Below are 20,011 nucleotides of genomic sequence, written 5' to 3'. Positions count from 1 at the left end.
TTTGTATGTCGTAGTAATCTGCAATTCTCTTTTCATGTGGACAACATTCTGCTTCAGCGTGATCACTGTGGCACTCCAGTAATAGTTTGCCAACCTCAAACTCGTACGTTTACCCTGACTGTTAAGTACTCCGTTCTCAATACATGATAATATCACTTGCAGCTTTGCAAGTCCGTATTACCAATTCACAACCTGAAGGGAAGGGCATCTAAACGCTTAACTAGAAGTTTTACTGGTAGATACTGATGGACACGTATCATGGTGATTAAAAAGCTACTTACTTTTGATCACTGGTTTCAAACTGCAGTGATGAGTACAATGACTAGTTTGCAAATCAGCAAGTGCAAATTTCATGAAGACTTCAAGGGGTTTGTTTTCACAAGGTTAAATCATCAATGAACATGAAGGAATTTACAATTTATGTAATGTTCATTCCAAATGCAGAATGAATGCAACATTAATAATGGTGTGCATCATACACTTGCCACTGAGAATTTTCTGTTCCTGTTTCAGATTTCCGAATCATTTATTACCCTAACAACATGCGGTATGATGTGACGAACACTATTGTGGACAACTCCTCCATTTGTGACTTAATAGTATTATTTGTTCTTGTAAGTTTGCCACTCTGAATTATGCACCCTTCCCCTCACCCCAATATTAATAATGTTAATTTTAGAAATCTTTTGCCCAAGCGGAGTTTTTTTTTGGGGGGGGGGGTGGTATTCATGGTAAAGTTGCCACAGCAACATATTCCCAAAGCATTTTATGCTGATGCCTGCCAATGAATGCCTCAATGTCAGGTGTGCCATGAATATGCTCTGAGGATAGCCTCTGGTTACCAACACACCTGCCAACAGAAATAGTTCCTCTTGGTACATGCCATCAAATCGATTCTTAGGATCGCCATAATCCACGTTTCTGTCAGTGTTAGTATGCTGACATATTCTCCAATGCTGGGTATTGTTCATGAACTGAAAAGGCTGTGAAAGCATAGGGTTGCAGAGGTATCCGTAATGGGAACATTACAGTGTATTCAATTGAAAAAGACTTCACTAACAATGATAAAATTCCAGGTACAATAATGAAACATTTAGAATGCATTTATTAAACTCCAGGTTGAATTGTGCCTTTACTCATAATGCATTTGAAGTTTTTCCTTACGTCACAATCTTCAATATGTTGCCTCAGTTTGTTCCTTCCAGCATCAACGTGGTGTGGCCATTGAACTATTTTACATTGATAAAACACTGGTAAGAGAAGTTTGGCCATTTCATCCTTTCATGATATGATGCCTTGTGCCTTTTTATATCCAGTACTACAATAATTATTTTCATAAACAACTGTCAATATTCACTGTGAAATTGAGGCCATAACCTGACCTGCTTGTAATAAAGTCCTATTATTACAAGGACTTGCCTCAGAACCAGGAACAGTCACAGGACAGAGACTCAGGAACCAATAACTGACCTTATTGAATGGCAGACCATGCCCGTACGTCCAAAAGGCCTATTCCAGTTTCCAATTGATATAATCCACACATGGAATTGCAGGGAGGATAAATTGGGAGGGATAACCCTTGTACTGGTGTGTTTGCTATAGAAACAAGTGCCAATGACAGTAAAGTGGCACCAATGCTGGATTCCACATGTAGACTGGACTCCAGAGCTGGTGTGATTTATGGATCCACCGAATTGCTATGCAAGGGGAATTTATTCTGTTTATCTGCCGTGTTTCATGATGATTGGGATTTCTTGCTTGTGCTACTGGTTCCCATGTAGAATTCAGCAGTCCCTCTTCCTTCTGCCTCAACCAGCAATATTGTAACATTTAAAGTCAACCATGGAAAGGTAACAGATGGAAAATGCAGATTTGACAAATATAAGTTCCTCCTAGGAATCTGGAGCACCAGTGTGAAAATTCCCAGCCAGTTTGTCAGGATCCGTTTAATTCCAACCAGCAACTTTAACACTTAATGGCTGGCAACAACGACAAGACGAAAAATGCCAAGAGGAGTTCATTTATTTGCCTTACAGCCGTTCTAAACATCAACAGACTTCCCTTCAAGAAAGGCTGTCACAATGTCAAAATCCCACCCTGCTGGGAACAAATGAATCTTAGCACTCCGTCTCATTACATATACTCAGTGACTCCAAATTCCCTTCCTTACGGTGGTGAGGGTTGAAGAGGGGATAGAGTTTTGCTGTGAACTTGTCCCGTACGGTGTAGATAGGACAGAGGTCTTCAGCATCATAGAAAGACAGCTGCCCCTCCTCATAATTCAGGTAGACACGGATGATACGGGGCTTGCGTCGTAGAGGGAGGATCTTGGCACCAGGGCCAATGGCATTGACCAGGCTCCCATTGACCATTTCAATCACCCAGTAGCCATCTTGTGGTGTCAGCTGTTTAGTTATTGACCGATCAGCAGATTCGCTGACAACCCCAATGACACAAGCGGTATTGTTGCCCAGCATTACATCCCAGTAATGTTGCCCTGACAGGAAGCCAGTGTTGGCTAGAACACAGAGCCAGTGGTTAAAACGATGGGGCATGAATGCAGAGTCCCGACGTTTCTCACCATCGATCACACTGATGAGGTCCTCGGACAGAATAAGTCGTGGATGTGCTGTCTTAGGATCCAGTTTCAGAAATTCTCTGGCTGCAAGATACACATCTCATTAACAGAGACACTGATTGGACACATTCGTACATTCAGCTATTACTACAAGGACTTGTCTCAGAACCAGTCACAGGACAGAGACTCAGGAACCATAAGGGTTGCATAGTTTCTGGTGAGAGGGAGCGTGAAATCTGAGAGTGGCATTGGAGCCAAGCCAGTAAATGACTGGCTGTTTAAGGGCGGAGTATAACTAAATATTTTTTTACACTAATCAAATAACCTGTTGAAAACATTCCACTTTCTATCTAAATGTTAGTGTACATTAGTGAGAATTAGATTTAGCTTTTTTAGTGGGTAGATTTTTGGGTTAATTAAAGGGATGATCCTGCAAGTTTCTGATACTGAGACGAACTGAGTCATAGGCTGCTATAACTACTGTGTAACAAATTTATTTACAACACTGTCTCTGCATGCAAGAGACTGGTTGATCACATACCTGGTATTAATGCTTTAAGTTTATCCCAGATTTTAACGTAGCGGAAAGGTGTGATGATAGAGTTGGTACGCAACTCAACGGGTCCGTCTACTGGTTTGACATGCTCCTGTTTACACCTGGAATGGAGTATCATCACAAAAATGACAACGTTATGCTCTACAAAACCAAAAGCTTCCAAATTTCTTGGATAAAAGCAAATATTTCAGGTTTTAGAAATATGATACAAACAAAGAATGCTGGAGAAATTCAGCAAGTCTTGCAACAGCTGTGGAGAAAAATAGAATGAAGGTTTCAAAATGGGTAGGACACTTCAGAGGAAGTGAGTTTTTTTCAGAATTCTGTGTTTCTTTCCCCAAAATTTCTCATCTCTTCAAGTTGGAAGAGGCCAGAAGCCCTTAAGCACTACACCAAAGTTGCACTGTTTTCATACAAGTTTGAGGCAATGTTAGCAAGGCTCAGACCAAGCCTGAAACTGTTCCCAGTTTAAAAGAAAAGTCACAGGACATGCTCAAAGATGTTTATAGCTAAAAATGTGCTACTTGTTTTGAAATACAATTACAGTTGTGATACAATATGCATACCCCTTTAAAAAGGGTATATTCTAAACTTTTGCTAGTATTGCCACATGCACAGGATATTATAACATCATCCTAGGACTTGTAAGCAGCCCATGAGGAGTAAGATCAATGCTGGTTACCATCGCAGTGCCCACAGCCCAAGGAAGAAGGGAACAGAATATAAGAACACCTAACAACCTGAGCAGCTGACCGTATATCCATATATTCAAATAAAATCAAGTGACTGGAGATCTCAAGGGCAATTCAATACTATATCTATGTGAAGACATTAATCCATCTAACTATCACTGCACAAATGTCCACTCACATCTCACACAAGATGAATGTCAAACTGAACAAGATGAAGAGAGATGATATAATTTAAAAAGGAACACCGCATAAATTGGTGTGACACCAACATGAGTGCTAATACAACAGATGGTTATTGTTGAATTTGTTTAGAACTAAGACATGTAAATCTGGCTCTAGCACAACACCCTCAGAAAATTGCACACTTGAGAAACTCAATTGCAAGTTAACGATTGCCAAATTCCTCTTCAAACTCACGCTTTTAGCATTGGCTGTGACATCCACAGAGATCCTCTTAGGAACTAACAACACTCCATACTCCCATACTGCATACTGCTCATAAAGGTTACAAATTGGACTTTCCATAAAACTGGATATTTTTCAACAATATGTGCACACAATGGTGTGCAAGATCCCAGGATGCTTTTACACAGAAGACAGCATCATCTCTGTGGGCACAAAACGGAGTATGACAGAAACGTCCTGATAGAAGCTGTGTGCAGAGAAGGTTTGATGTTTAGTAGTCAGAAACTTAACACCAATACGCCACAAATTGACTTTTTGGATCCAACAATTCTGATACAAGTATTTATCCTGATCCTAGTCAGCTAAAGGTGTCAGTGCAACAGCCATTCTAAAAGACAAAATGACGAGCAACACCACCTCAGTATTTCTAATATCCTTACTTCCAGTAGGCCTAGAAATCCTCAGTTATCTATGAACTTTTATTGTAAATCTTTTTGGCAGGAAGATCTATGACTTTGAAATGTCTTTAAGTGAAGCAACTGATGCATATTGAAAAAGACTTAGAGCATGACTTCGCCAGGAGAGGAAGCCTAATGATTTTTCTCTCCAGGTGTTTGGCTTCGGCAGCAATCAAATAGCGAATAGAAATCCTTGGTAACGTTGTTTGGCATCAAACCACTACATAACTGGAAAGAAGTTTTTGTCATGGAAACACACATAGCATTTAAATGATCTGGCAAAAACACGAATTTGTGCACTGCCAAGAATATAGTACCTGTTTTGGTCAAAATACAAAGGTATTATTGTGATATGCCCTACAAGCCAGGCATTTCCTAGCTCATCTATGATACTTAAAGCCATCTACCTAATACATCAAAAACGTTGGAGATCTGGCCCAGGCTGCAAGATCTCACAGACATGAATCTTAGGTAATGTAAATTCCAAGGATATATACAATGGTCATATAATCCAAAAGATTAGGCTGCAGTCTCTGAAAGGTATGTGCAAATTATATCACAACAGTCACAACAGTATTACAGAAAAAAACAACTAATTTTATACAGCAAGGCTGTGATAATGACCAGATTATCTTAGGTGTTGGTTGAGGGATATGCGTTGGAAAAATCTCCTGCTCCTCTTCAAAATGTAGCCATGGAATCTTTTACATCCACATGACAGGATGTCTCGAAAGTGCATTCTATCCAAAAGATAGCATTTCTTAACAGTTAAGCATTCCGAAAGGAACGCATTGTAGTCTGGATTTTGTGTGCAAGTCCCTGGAGTCTGATTTGAACCTAAGAACCTACGATTATCCCAATTAAACTATGATTTACACCAAATGTGTTTTCCAGCCAAGGAGACTGAGCAGCGACCAAACGGAGCACAGTGGCTCAGTGATTAGCATTGCTGCCTCACAGAGCCAGGGATCTTGGGAGACTGTCCGTGTGGGTTCCCTCTGGGTGCTCTAGTTTTCACCCACAGGTATGCACATTAGGTCATGCTAAATTGCCTTGAACTGACCAGGGATGTCTGTGAGGTGGATTAGCCATGGCAAAAAGTGGGGCTTAGGGATGGGGTAGGGGTCTGGGTCTGTGTGTAATGCAGACTTAATGGGCCGAATGGCCTGTTTCCACACTGTAAAAATTCTATGATTTTACTCTGGTGATCCTTCTCCAAAATCCATAGGCTGTGAGGATAAACTAGGGTCACAATCCTAGTCAAGACCAACTAACCCAGAAGAGCTTGGGTACTGAACATGGGAGTGTGCTGTCTCTGCAGGTCAGGTAATGTACATTTCCAGTCAGACCAGCAATGGGAACTCAGGAGCATACATTCAGAAAAGAACTTTAGACACGCACCTGTCCAGCAGCAGTTTGATATCCTATAGAAAAGTGAAAAACCAAAAGAAATAACAAGGTTATAATCTCCACATCTGACATTAGGATAAAGAATTCTGTGTAATAACACTGTCAACAAAGAACATGCAGTGAAAGCTCAATTAACCACACTCATTAGACTCAAATAGCACCGAATGAGGTTTTTGGATTTAATGCACTACTCTTTGGAGAATCCTTTCGATTTTTAAAAAAAATCATCACACTACGGCAGCATTGATGTGAACAGCATATCTGAATGTATGGAGAATCATAAATAGACTTAAGTGATTTAGATCTAATACAAAGATTAATCCGGATATCTTGGCATCTTTCCCATTCCCTCATCGGTTAAGCCACTTTTGGAATACTGCATTTAATTCTGATCCTCTGCTATAGGAAGGATGTTGAAACTTGAAGAGGTTCAGAAAAGATTTACAAGGATGTTGCCGGGATTGGAGGGTTTGAGCTATTGGGAGAGGCTAAATGGGTTGGGGCTACTTTCCCTGGAGTGTTGGAAGTTGAGAGGCAACTTTAAAGAAGTTTATAAAACCCTGCGAGGCATGGATAGTGTGAATAGCCAAGATCTTTTCCCCAGAGTAGCAAGTCCAAAACTGGATGGCATAGGTTTAAGTTGAGAGGGAAAGATTTAAAAGTGACCTAAGAGACAACATTTTAATGCAGACAGTACTACGTGTATGAAATGAGTGCCAGAGGAAGTGATGGAGGCTAGTACAATTACAACATTTAAAAGGCATCTGAATGGATATGTGAATAGGAAAGGTTTACTTAGAGACAGAAATGGGCCAAATGTCTGACAAATGGGGCTAGATTAATTTAGAGCATCTGGTTGGCATGGATGAGTTGGCGCAAAGAGTCTATTTCCATGTTGTACATCTCGATAACGCTACTGCCGTTCAGATAATTTCATATTTTTGCTACCAAAGTGAATAACCTCATATTTATACTTCATCTTCCATGCATTTGGACACTCAACTTGTCCAAAATCACACTGAAGCCTCTCTGCATCCCCTGACAGGTCACTGCCCTCCCCCTACCAGCTTCGAGTCATTTACAAATTTGGAGATGTTACATACAGATCCCTAACCTAAACCATTAATAGATTTTTTTGAACAGCGAAGGGACAAGCCTATCACTTGGGGGAAGAAATAACCCATTTATTCTTGCTGTTTGTTTCTTGTCTGCCAACCAGCTGTCTTTTCATGTCAGTATACTATCCCGACCCCATGCACTTTAACTTTACATACTAATCTCTAATGTGGGATCTTATTAAAAGCCTTCCGAAAGTACAAGTAAAACATGTTAATTGGTTCTCTATTATCAACTGTGCTAGTTACATTCTTGAAAACTTCCAGTAGATTTGTCAAGTATGATTTCCTTCTCAAAGTCCTGTTGACTCCATCTGATCCTGTCACTGTTTTCCATGTGCTCTGCTACTAATTTTTTTTAAAAATAGATGCTAGCATATTCCTCTCTGATGTCAGGCTAATCCAGTCTATAATTCTGCTGTCTTTCTACCCTTTTTTTGAATAGTTGGGTTGCATTAACAACCCTCAAATCGCACAGGAACTGTTCTAAAGTCTACAGGATCTTGAAAGATGATTGCCAATGCATCCATTATTACGATAAAGTTCCAATTGTAGCTTACGAAGGCAATTCAGCATAGTATTAGATTAAGAGAGGCTTAAAATCTTTTAAAGAACAGTAGCAAGTCTGAGGAGTGGGTTTGCTTTATAAGTTAGCAAAGACCTACCTATAGGTTAGTAAAAAGAAGAAAAAAAATAGAATGAGAGTAAGCTCATCAACAGTATACACAGACAGTAAAACCTTTTATGAAAAGAGAATAGCTAATGTAAACACAAGTCCCTTACAAGCTGGGACAAGTAAAATTATGAGGATTTTCAGAAACACTTCACAAATACTTTGTGTATGACCTTAACGTGAAGGTCGTCAGTTACATATCAGAGACAGAAGGTAAACTCGGTACTAAAACAGAAAGAAGATTAAGGTATTTAAATATTCCTCCAGGAACTAAATGGCTTATATCTTCTAAAATAATTAGCTACTGAGCTAATATACAGGCTAGCTATGACTTTCCAAACTTCCTCAGTTTGGGGAACAATGACAGCTGATTCCACTTCAGCAAATATAACACCACTATTCAAGACAGTGTGGATAGAGACAACAGGGAATCACAGGCCAGTTACAAGTCTTACTAATGCACTTAGTAAATCATAAGCTGATTAAGTTAAACCAACAAGGTTTTACAAAAGGGGAGAGATAACACATTGTGGAGCTGGAGAAACAGAATCTGCATAATTTCCTGAAGAAGGATCCCGATCTGAAACATCAATTTTGCTGTTCCTCTGATGCTGCCTGGCCTGTTGTGTTCCTCCAGCTCCACACTGTTATCTCTGACTCCAACATCAGCAGTTTTTGCTGTCTCTTTACAAGAGGAGTTTGGGTGAAGTACTAGTATAGATAGAGGATTGGTTAACGGACCAGAAACAGCAAATAGGAATACATGGGCATTTTCAAGTGGGTGCACTTGGCAGGCTGTGACTAGCACATGTGCTGCCAGGATCGGTGCTGGGACCTCATCTGTTCAGAGCCAATATTAATTAATTAAATAAAGAAACAGAGTAACTCATCCAACTTTGTACTGTCAGCAAACTTAAGTGGAAATGCAGCACTGTGAGGAGAAAATAAGGTAAATGCAAAGAGATAACAGAACAGTTTAAGTGAATGGACAAGGTGACATCGAACCCTTTTTCTTTCATTTGTGGAATGTGGGCTTTGCTGGCTGCACGGCCAGCATTTATTGCCCGGCCCTAGACGGTCTTGAGAAGGTGGTGGTGAGCTGCCTTCTTGAACCACTGCAGTTCAACTGCTGTGGGTTGACCCATAATGCCCTAAGGGAGGGAATTCCGGGATTTTGACCTCGTGGCAGTGAAAGAATGGCAATATATTTCCAAGTCAGGATGGTGAGTGGCTTGGAGGGGAACTTGAAGGTGGTGGTGTTCCAATATCTCTGCTGCCCTCGTCCTTCTAGACGGAAATGTCCTGGGTTTGGAAAGTGCTGTCGGAGGAAATTTGGTAAATGTCTGCAGTGCATCTTGTAGATAGTATACTCTGCTGCTGTTCAGTGTCAGTGGTGGAGGGAGTGGATGCTTGTGGATTACAGTGCCAATCAAGAGGGCTGTTTTGTCCTGGATGGTGTCCAGCTTCTTGAGTGTTGTTGGGACTGCAATCAGCCAGGCAAGCGTGGAGTATTCCATCACACTCCTGACTTTCAACTTGTAGATGTTTGACAGGCTTTGAGGAGTCAAGAGGTGATTTACTTGCCGCATTATTCCCAGCTTCTGGTCTGTTCTTGTAACCACTATGTTTATCTGGTGAGTCCAGTTGAGTTTCTGGTCAATGCTAACCCCCAGGATGTTGACAGTGGGGGATTCAGAGATGGTAACACTATTGAATTCCAAGGGGTGGTTAGATTGTCTCTTATTCATGATGGTCGTAGCCAGGCATTTGTGTGGCACAAATGTTACTGGTCACTTGTCAGCCCAAGCCTGGGCATCATCCAGATCTTGATGCATTTGAACATGGACTGCTTCAGTATCTGAGGAATCATGAATGGTGCGAAACATTGTGCAATTATTGGTGAACATCTCCACTCTGACCTTATGATGGAGGGAAGGTCATTGATGGAGCAGCTAAAGTTGGTTGGGACAAGGACACCCTGAGGAACTCCTGCAGAGATGTCCTCAAGCTGAGATGATTGATCTCCAACAATCAGGACCATCTTCTTATGTATCAGGTATTACTCCAACTACTGGAGAGTTTGCCCCTGCTGACACATTGATTCCAGTTTTGCTAGGGCTCCTTGATGTCATATCTGGTCGAATGCAGCCTTGACATCAAGGGATGTCACTTTTACCTCATGTCTGGAATTCAGCTCTCTTGTCTATGTTTGAACCAAGGTTTGAAAGAGGTCAGGAGTTGAGTGGCCGTGGCGGAGCCCAAACTAAACAAACATTTAATGGAGGTATGATGTTATTTCTTTTGGTCATAAGAATGGAAATGCAGAATATTTTTAAACAATGTGAAATTTAGTAATTGGCATGAGGCCATTACTACGAAGTGATTGGAGTCTTGCTGCAATTGAACAGGACTTTGGTGAAATCACAGCAAATACCACGAGCAGTTTTGGTCTCCATATTTATGAAAGGATATAGCTACACTAGAGGCAGTACAGCAGAAGTTAACTAGATTGCATCTAGGATGAAAGTATTGCCATGTGATTACAAGCTGTGTAAAGTGGGTCTATATTCTTTGCTGTTCAGAAAAATGTGAAATATTCTCAATGAAACATCAAAGATTATGAAGGCAGCGGACAGTGTAAACACTGGTTGTTTCCCATTTCTGGGGAGATTAATGATGAGATGGGGAGAAATTTCTTGACTCAAAGTTCCAAATCATTTGGAATTCCCCATACCGTAAATCATCAATGAGCTATAATTGAACATATATAAGGTGAGAGAAGATTTATTTATTTGATCTCTCAGGGAATCATCCGATATGGACAGCACAGGAGAAAATGAGGCAGAGTCCAAGATTAGCCGTGAGTATACTGAACACCACATGTACTCCATCTGCTCCTATCTCATGGTGTCGAATCACCCTTGGATCACTGAAAAATCCACTCGCTGCCGAATCAGGATGGCATAAGTTCAAACTCCACGTGACCAGCCAAGTCTGACAATTTCAAGAATCCCATTTAAAAAAAAGAGTCCTGCACTGCAACAGGTGAGATAGTAACCCAAGATCTTCTCCTGCCCATTAGGTGAATGTAAAACATTCAATTGACCTTATTGCCCTGGTCATTACTTAGCCTTCAACCACACTTGAATGACATCAAACTGCTGGTTACAGGACCTTGCTGTGTGCAGAATAGTTGCAGCTTTTCTGCAAGAACAACAGTGACTGTACTCCACAATATAAATGATATGGGTGCTGAGTCAGGCAAGTTGCTATAAGAATGCAAAATTGTTTTGTCTTTTATCTATTAACATTTTCCTCAAAGCCTACGAAGTACCAAGTAAAGAACATAGGCGCAGAACAGCAAAAAAGTGAAGGGTACATTAACTCAGTCTTTGCCACAGGTTGTCTCCTCACCTGAAGAAGCTCCAGAGGCTCTTTGAAACTCAGTTGCAACTTTACATCCAGGATAGTTTGTTCAATCGAGGACATTTCCTGGTGGATCTTCTCCACATTTTCTTGTAAGGGTTCAATGGTTTGGCACACTTGTTGCTCAATCTTTGTTTCCAGCTCTTGTTTCTTTGTGTCCAGAAATTGATAGATGGTGACCAGATCGGCTTCAACCTGCTCCTTCAGCAGTTTGCCTTGCTCCTGGGTGAAAATCATCCAACACAGTCTATCAATGCAAATTATCATTAGTTTCTGAGTAGTTGGAGTTACAGCCACAGAAAATTTGGTTGGCTAAGGCTTGCAAGTGCGACCTAACTAATAAGTGCAAACATGATTTGACCAGAAAGTTTAAGCTTACTTTACAAGGAGACCTGACATCATAGTTAAAGGCATTCCCTGATCAGTACAGTGTGTGGCCTGTGAAGATGAAAATCTACCTGTCTTGTGACTAGCATATGTTTACCATGCTAGCCTGCTGATCTGATCAATCATACTTTCATTTTCACCCCTGATGCCACTGTTTCAAATAAAACCATTACTCTCTGCTTCATCCTAGTTATCCCCACTGTTCACTCTCATCTTTGTTCATCATTCCAGGATCACCAAGGAATGTTAAGAAAATCTCCAGTCTCTGTTCTTGTTCATTGCAAACTGTGTCTCACCAAGTTCCCTCCATCCTTACCTCCAATAACAAGGGACAGAACCCAATGAATTTCTGTCAATAATACTGAGACCGGCTAAACAGCCAAATCTGCCACTCTTTTCATTTCCCAGAGCTCACTAGGCCAAGGTCACTAGATGTCAAGCTGGAAAAGCACAGCAGGTCAGACAAGATCCAAGGAGCAGGAAAGTCCATGTTTCAGGCTGAAAACCCGAGGCCAATCTCTCTCTCAGGCTCCTCTCACCCTTTCTCAACTTTGATTCTTCTCCAGTTCATCTCCTATCTCCACACATGCCTCTCCAAACTCCTCTCATCCAGGAAACCCATACAGCTTATCCAAGAAATCAATCTCTCAATTCTCGTCAATACTCAACTTTGTCCTGGCTCCAACATTGGTGTCTCATCAGATACTTTAATTCATTCAAATCTGTAATTACCCACTTATCAAATAAAGTAGCAATCGTTTCCCTCTTCATGACTAAACTATCACGCCATTTCCAACGGCTTTTTCATCTCCAATGTCCTTGAATGCATTGTTATTTCCATGAAATAGTGCCCTCCGAGAAATCACTGCTTAAATCACTTAAATTAGGTTTCTTTTCAGCCAAGTCTCCAAGATAAATAAATTACCCTTACTCATCCATTTCAATCCATCTGCAGCCTCTGACACTGTTGACCACACCATCCTCTTTGACTTAGACAGCTAGGCTGGAATACACTTGACTGGTTCCACACATATCATAGTTAGAATACGACTTGCAATTTCTGCTCCTGCACTGGTATCTCTAGTGCCCTGACAAAAATCTATCCTTGTTCTCCATCTAATTCTCATGCTGTCCCTTGATAAATATCAAACAAAAACATAGTAAAAAATTTCACATGCATTTGGACAACACTCAGCTCTACCTCATCATCACCTCTCTTGATTTTTCCACTGTCTGTAAGTTATCAGGCTAGATGAACAGAAAATCCATGTATTAAATAATGAGAAGACCAAAGCCATTGGGTTTAACCTCATTTTTTTTTAAAACAAATTCCCTTCCCTAGCTGCTAACTGTTCTTCTTCATGGCAAATGTCCAGCATGAACTGGTCTGTTTGCAAATTCACGTGCTGCATTTGATTCCAACTTGAACTTCCATTTACCAATGCAGAGGTTCACCGAGGCCACCTATTTCCAGCCATGCCACTCACATCCCACTTGCCTCAACTCGCCTCCTGCTAAAACATATAATCACACCTTGATAACCTCTAATCTTTATTATTCCAAAATACTTTTCTTTTCTGGCTTCCCACATGTTGTCGCCTTGAAACCTGAGGTCACAGATCATACTGATGCTCACATCGTCCCTTGCACCAAGTCCACTGTCCCACCATTATGTTCACTGATCTCATTAGCACCAGATTAATCAATGCCTTGATTTTAAAATACTATCTGTGGTTTTAAATTCTCATTGGCATTGGCATTCTCTATCTCAATAATTGCCTTCAGCTCCATGGTCCCCTGAGATGTCTGAACTCCCCTAACGCTGGCTCGGGAATTTCCTCCACAAATCTCACTACCTCTACAGTTGCTTTTTAAAAGCTGCTCCTTTCACTGAGCAATTGATTGTCTCCTTCATTATCCTTTTTGTACCTCTATATTCAAATCGTGCATTAGGATGTCCCTGTGAAGCACCTTGGGATTTTCATACAGGACTATGCAAACATTACTTGTTATTCTATGTTGAATAATCTGGTCTGATTTTCAATTTATGACCTGTTGTCCTAACCACTATAACAGCAGAAAGAATTTCTATTATACTATCAAAGTCCTAAATACTCAATGATTCAATATATTTAGAGTAACATTGTGATGAGTGTACACTGTACTTCTTTCAAATTCAATATATAATTTCTAAACAGTGATGTCCAGAACTGCACAGATCACTCCAGTTATGGTCTAACTATGGTTTTGCATCACTGGAGCCAAATTTTCTTTATAGTCTAACCTTTCAGCTATAAAGGCCAATATTTCACTTAATTTTTTTTGTGGATCTTTGATTATTTAAAAATATGGAGCAGCAAAGTCCATGTTTCAGGCTGAATCTTCAAACCGCTTTTGACCTCCCTTTCTCCAAACTTTTCAGCATTTGAACAATACTGAAACTTCTCAACTTTAGTCCATAACGACACTTTATAATTCTGCTTATAAAGCTAAGGATTCCACTTTTTTTAAACTTGTCTTACCATCTTAAAAAACACATGCATCTTAAGAAAATTCTATGAATTCAATAAATGCTGGAGTGCCACAGTAAGGTTACAATTTTTAAATAAAGACATTACTATACTGGAATATTCATGTTCCTTTCAAAAGTCCTAACATCCTCTGCCGAGAAAGACAGTGGATGAGACAAACCAGATGACACTCACCTTTACTTTACAAATCTTTGCCTCTTCCTGGCTTTGGCTTTGACAGGCCTTTTCCTTTTGGGACTGGAGGGAGTTGATAGCCTCTTCCAATTTTTCCTGAAATAGAAACAGTGAGCTTCATAAAAGATAGGTTTGTAAGGATTACAAATCAAAATAACATTAAGAAATAGAAGCAGGCCCCTTTAGCCTGCTGTATCATTCAACACAATTATGGTTAATAGCCATATAATCTTTGGATTCAGCTCCACTTTTCAGCTATGATTATGCTTAATGGCAAAGTGGGCTCAATGGGCAGAATAGCCTACACCAGATCCATTATTTCTATTCAGCAGGTCACTGTTCAAAAATATTAGACGTCCAATTTAAAGCACAGATGAAGTGTTTTTTTTCTCCTCCATAACGATCATGAAATTTTGGAGCTTCCATCTTGTAAAGGTCAGAGAGTCATACAGCACAGAAGCAAACCCTCTGGTCCAACCAGTCAATGCTGAACAGAATTCCAAACTAAATTAGTCCCACCTGCCTGCTCCTGGCCCATATCCCCCCCAAACCTTTCCTATCCATATAGAATAGGTCTTTGAATGCTTTATAGTAAATATGGATGGATTACTGGCAAGAAAGGGAGTGAAAGGTTAATCGGAGACAGTCAGGGACGCCAACGGCCATTTTGAGTGCGAGCAGCAGCGGAGGTAAGACGGACCCGGAAGACTGCAGCTAAGGTAAAGCAGTTTATTTTTAAAATTACTTACCGGTAGCGGGCAGTGGTGTTTTTCTCTTTCAGAGAAGGAGCGGGAGCAGCAGAGGAAGTGACGAGGACCAGAGGGGCAGCCGGGAAGGAAAGCAGTGACCATATATATCAACAAGGCGGCTAAACCCGAGACTCTACAACTGTAGTGTCTCCCACCCGCCCTCCTCCTCTAACCTAGTTAATAAGGTAAGGTTCATTCTAAACTTTCTCTATTGAATATAAGTTTGTTATTAATTTGTTATCATTACTTGACGTAAGCTTTCTACTTTAGTACTGAGTGGGTGTTCAGATAAGTGGGGTATGGATGCTAGGGCAGTTGCTTGCTCCTCCTGCAGAATGTGGCAGGTGGGAGACATGGCACACGTCTCCACTGGCTACATCTGCGGGAAGTGCAGCCAACTACAGCTCCTTGAAAACCGTGTTAGGGAAATGGAGCTGGAGCTGGATGAACTACGGATCATTCGGGAGGCAGAGGGGGTAATTGAGAGGAGTTGCCGGGAGTTGGTCACTCCTAAGGCTCAGGACAAGGATAGATGAGTTACATTTAGGGGGAGGAAAGGGGACAGACAGACAGTGCAGAGATCCCCTGTGGGCATTCCCCTCAGCAATAAGTATACCGTTTTGGATACCGCTGGGGGGATGACCTACCAGAGGAAAGCCATAGTAGTCAGTTCTCTGGCACTGAGCCTGACACTGTGGCAAAGAAGGGAAGGGGGCAGAATAGAAAAGTACTCGTGGTAGGGGACTCGATAGTTAGGGGAATTGACAGGAGATTTTGTGGTCAGGATTGGGATTCCCGGAAGTATGTTGCGTCCCTGGTGCTAGGGTCCGGGACGTCTCTGATCGGGTGTATAAGGTTCTAAAAGGGGAGGGCGAACAGCCAGAAATCGTGTTACATATTGGCACTAATGATATAGCCAGAAATAGGATTGAGGATATAAAAAGTGATTTCAGGGAGTTAGGATGGAAGCTGCAGAGCAGGACGAACAGAGTAGTGTTCTCTGGTTTACTACCAGTGCCACGAGATAGCGAGGCGAGGAACAGGGAGCGGGCGCAGCTGAACACGTGGCTACGCAGCTGGTGTAGGAGGGAGGGCTTCAGATATGTAGATAATTGGCATGTCTTCTGGGGAAGGTGGGACCTGTACAAGAAGGACGGGTTGCATCTGAACTGCAAGGGGACCAATGTCCTGGGTGGAACGTTTGCTCGAGTAGTTCGAGAGGGTTTAAACTAGTATGGCAGGGGGGGTGGGAACCTGAGCTGTATAGCGGAGGTGAGAGTTGATGCAGGGGAGGCAGTAGCAAGAGGTAGACCAGCTAGTGGGAAGGAACCAAGGGATTGGTTAAAGTGTGTTTGCTTTAATGCAAGGAGGATCAGGAATAAAAGTGATGAACTTAGAGCATGGATCAGTACCTGGTGCTATGATGTTGTGGCCATAACAGAGACATGGGTTTCTCATGGGCAGGAATGGTTGCTGGATGTTCCAGGGTTTAGAACATTTAAAAAGAATAGGGAGGGGGGGGAAAAGAGGAGGGGGTGTAGCACAGCACTAATCAGAGAGGGTATCACAGCTACAGAAGCTTCCATTGTCGAGGAAGATCTGCCTACTGAGTCAGTATGGGTGGAAATTAGGAACAGCAAGGGAATAGTCACCTCGTTAGGGGTTTACTACAGGCCCCCCAATAGCAGCAGGGAGATTGAAGAAAGCATAGGTCGACAGATTTTGGAAAAGTGTGTACGCAGTAGGGTTGTTGTAATGGGTGACTTTAACTTTCCTAATATTGATTGGAACCTCCTTCGAGCAGAAGATTTGAATGGAGCTGTTTTTGTAAAGTGTGTTCAGGAGGGTTTCCTAACGCAGTACGTTGACAGGCTGATGAGGGGAGAGGCCATTCTAGACTTGGTGCTCGGAAACGAGCCGGGGCAGGTATCAGATCTTGTGGTGGGAGAGCATTTTGGTGATAGTGACCATAACTGCCTCACATTCTATATAGCTATGGAGAAGGAGAGGATTAGGCAAAATGGGAGGATATTTAATTGGGGAAGAGGAAACTATGACGCGATTAGACATGAGTTAGGAAGGATGGACTGGGAGCAATTGTTCCATGGTAAGGGAACTATAGACATGTGGAGACTGTTTAAGGAACAGTTGTTGCGAGTGATGAATAAATATGTCCCTCTGAGACAGGCAAGAAGGGGTAAGATAAAGGAACCTTGGATGACGAGAGCGGTGGAGCTTCTTGTGAAAAGAAAGAAGGTAGCTTACATAAGGTGGAGGAAGCTAGGGTCAAGTTCAGCTAGAGAGGATGACACGCAGGCAAGGAAGGAGCTCAAAAATGGTCTGAGGAGAGCCAGGAGGGGGCACGAGAAAGGCTTGGCAGAAGGAATCAGGGAAAACACAAAGGCATTTTACACTTATGTGAGGAATAAGAGAATGGTCAAAGAAAGAGTAGGGCCGATCAGGGATAGCATAGGGAACTTGTGTGTGGAGTCTGAGGAGGTAGGGGAAGCCCTAAATGAGTTTTTTGCTTCTGTCTTTACGAAAGAAACAAACTTTGTAGTGAATGAAACCTTTGAAGAGCAGGTGTGCATGCTGGAATGGATAGAGATAGTGGAAGCTGATGTGCTGAAAATTTTGTCAAACATTAGGATTGACAAGTCGCCAGGCCCGGACCAGATTAGTCCTCGGCTGCTTTGGGGAGCGAGAAATGCAATTGCTTCGCCACTTGCGAAGATCTTTGCATCCACGCTCTCCACTGGAGTCGTACCTGAGGACTGGAGAGAGGCAAATGTAATTCCTCTCTTCAAGAAAGGAAATGGGGAAATCCCCGGCAATTACAGACCAGTAAGTCTCACGTCTGTCGTCTGCAAGGTGTTAGAAAGGATTCTGAGGGATAGGATTTATGACCATCTGGAAGAGCATGGCTTGATCAAATACAGTCAACACGGCTTTGAGAGGGGTAGGTCATGCCTCACAAACCTTATCGAGTTTTTTGAGGATGTAACTAGAAATGATGAGGGTCGAGTTGTGGATGTGGTGTATATGGACTTCAGTCAGGCATTTGATAAGGTCCCCCATGGTAGGCTCATTCAGAAGGTCAGGAGGAATGGGATACAGGGGAACTTAGCTGCCTGGATACAGAATTGGCTGGCCAACAGAAGACAGCGAGTGGTAGTAGAAGGAAAATATTCTGCCTGGGAGTCAGTGGTGAGTGCGGTTCCACAGGGCTCTGTCCTTGGGCCTCTACTGTTTGTAATTTTTATTAATGGCTTGGATGAGGGGATTGAAGGATGGGTCAGCAAGTTTGCAGACGACACAAAGGTCGGAGGTGTCATTGACAGTATAGGGGGCTGTTGTAGGCTGCAGCGGGACATTGACAGGATGCAGAGAAGGGCTGAGAGGTGGCAGATGGAGTTCAACCTGGATAAATGCGAGGTGATGCATTTTGGAAGGTCGAATTTGAAAGGTGAGTACAGGATTAAGGATAGGATTCTTGGCAGTGTGGAGGAACAGAGGGATCTTGGTGTGCAGATACACAGATCCTTTAAAATGGCCACCCAAGTGGACAGGGTTGTTAAGAAAGCATATGGTGTTTTGGCTTTCATTAACAGGGGGATTGAGTTTAAGAGTCGTGAGATCTTGTTGCAGCTCTATAAAACTTTGGTTAGATCGCACTTGGAATACTGCGTCCAGTTCTGGTCGCCCTATTATAGGAAAGATGTGGATGCTTTGGAGAGGGTTCAGAGGAGGTTTACCAGGATGCTGCCTGGACTGGAGGGCTTATCTTATGAAGAGAGGTTGACTGAGCTCGGTCTCTTTTCATTGGAGAAAAGGAGGAGGAGAGGGGACCTAATTGAGGTATACAAGATAATGAGAGGCATAGATAGAGTTGATAGCCAGAGACTATTTCCCAGGGCAGAAATGGCTAGCACGAGGGGTCATAGTTTTAAGCTGATTGGAGGAAAGTATAGAGGGGATGTCAGAGGCGGGTTCTTTACACAGAGTTGTGAGAGCATGGAATGCGTTGCCAGCAGCAGTTGTGGAAGCAAGGTCATTGAGGTCATTTAAGAGACTGCTGGACATGCATATGGTCACAGAAATTTGAGGGTGCATACCTGTGGATCAATGGTCGGCACAACATCGTGGGCTGAAGGGCCTGTTCTGTTCTATGTTCTATGCCCATAACAGATTCCACAAGTACAAACAAGAAGTCGAGTGCCAAAAGTCGTTAATTTCCAAAGTGACCAATCAGGAGTGGACTTCGAGAATCGAACGGGCCATCACACTAACAGAGAACTGGACCACACACTAAAAGAGAATACCACCTCAGAAAAAAAATGACCAAACTGACCAACAACAGAGAGGATAACATGACTTAGAAGTGGATAAGAAACCTCTCCAATAGACAGCTCACAGATACAGAAAAAACGGTACTAATCAAAGCACTGAACTACAACCACAAGAGATGCTGATAAAACAGACTTCCTTGCAACACTTGAATCCACACTCAAACAACAGACTAAACGGAGAAACACAAAACTGTCAGACCATTATATCCCTACTGACAAGGAGAACACAAACGAACACACTCAACAAAGATGACGGGGATGTTCTGAAGAACCACAAAAAGGACAAAAACATCATCATTGTTCGCACTGATAAAGGCAGAATAACAGCAATGAACAAAACAGACTACATAGAGAAACCTGAAGAATTACTTGCAGAAACATAAACTTACCAACCAAGGAAGTGGGACTGCACACCACAGCTAACAAACAGAATAAATAATACACTATGGAGCCCACACAAAACAGGACAGATAACAAAAATGGAATTAAAGCGGATGAAACAGAAAGG

At 42.0% G+C, this 20,011-nt stretch overlaps 1 protein-coding gene across 2 annotated transcripts in view; it reads right to left on the bottom strand.

The window, feature by feature from the left end:
- Positions 1-1,087: 1,087 nt before the first annotated feature.
- LOC125446598 (zinc-binding protein A33-like) overlaps positions 1,088-20,011 on the bottom strand; it is a 30,251-nt gene continuing 11,327 nt past the window's right edge. For both annotated transcript variants that reach the window (XM_048520298.1, XM_048520299.2), the window contains exons 3-7: positions 14,406-14,501; positions 11,302-11,535; positions 6,091-6,113; positions 3,120-3,235; positions 1,088-2,662 (exon numbers count right to left, since the gene is read on the bottom strand). In XM_048520298.1, the coding sequence (XP_048376255.1) occupies positions 2,118-2,662; positions 3,120-3,235; positions 6,091-6,113; positions 11,302-11,535; positions 14,406-14,501 (1,014 nt within the window). In that variant the 3' untranslated portion in view covers positions 1,088-2,117. The remainder of the gene's footprint in view (positions 2,663-3,119; positions 3,236-6,090; positions 6,114-11,301; positions 11,536-14,405; positions 14,502-20,011) is intronic.

The sequence above is a fragment of the Stegostoma tigrinum genome, chromosome 34, assembly GCF_030684315.1.
Source record: "Stegostoma tigrinum isolate sSteTig4 chromosome 34, sSteTig4.hap1, whole genome shotgun sequence".
In the NCBI taxonomy this organism is placed as follows: domain Eukaryota; kingdom Metazoa; phylum Chordata; class Chondrichthyes; order Orectolobiformes; family Stegostomatidae; genus Stegostoma; species Stegostoma tigrinum.
Note: the sequence above shows the minus strand (reverse complement) of the source record. Positions and strands in the feature narration are given on the sequence as shown.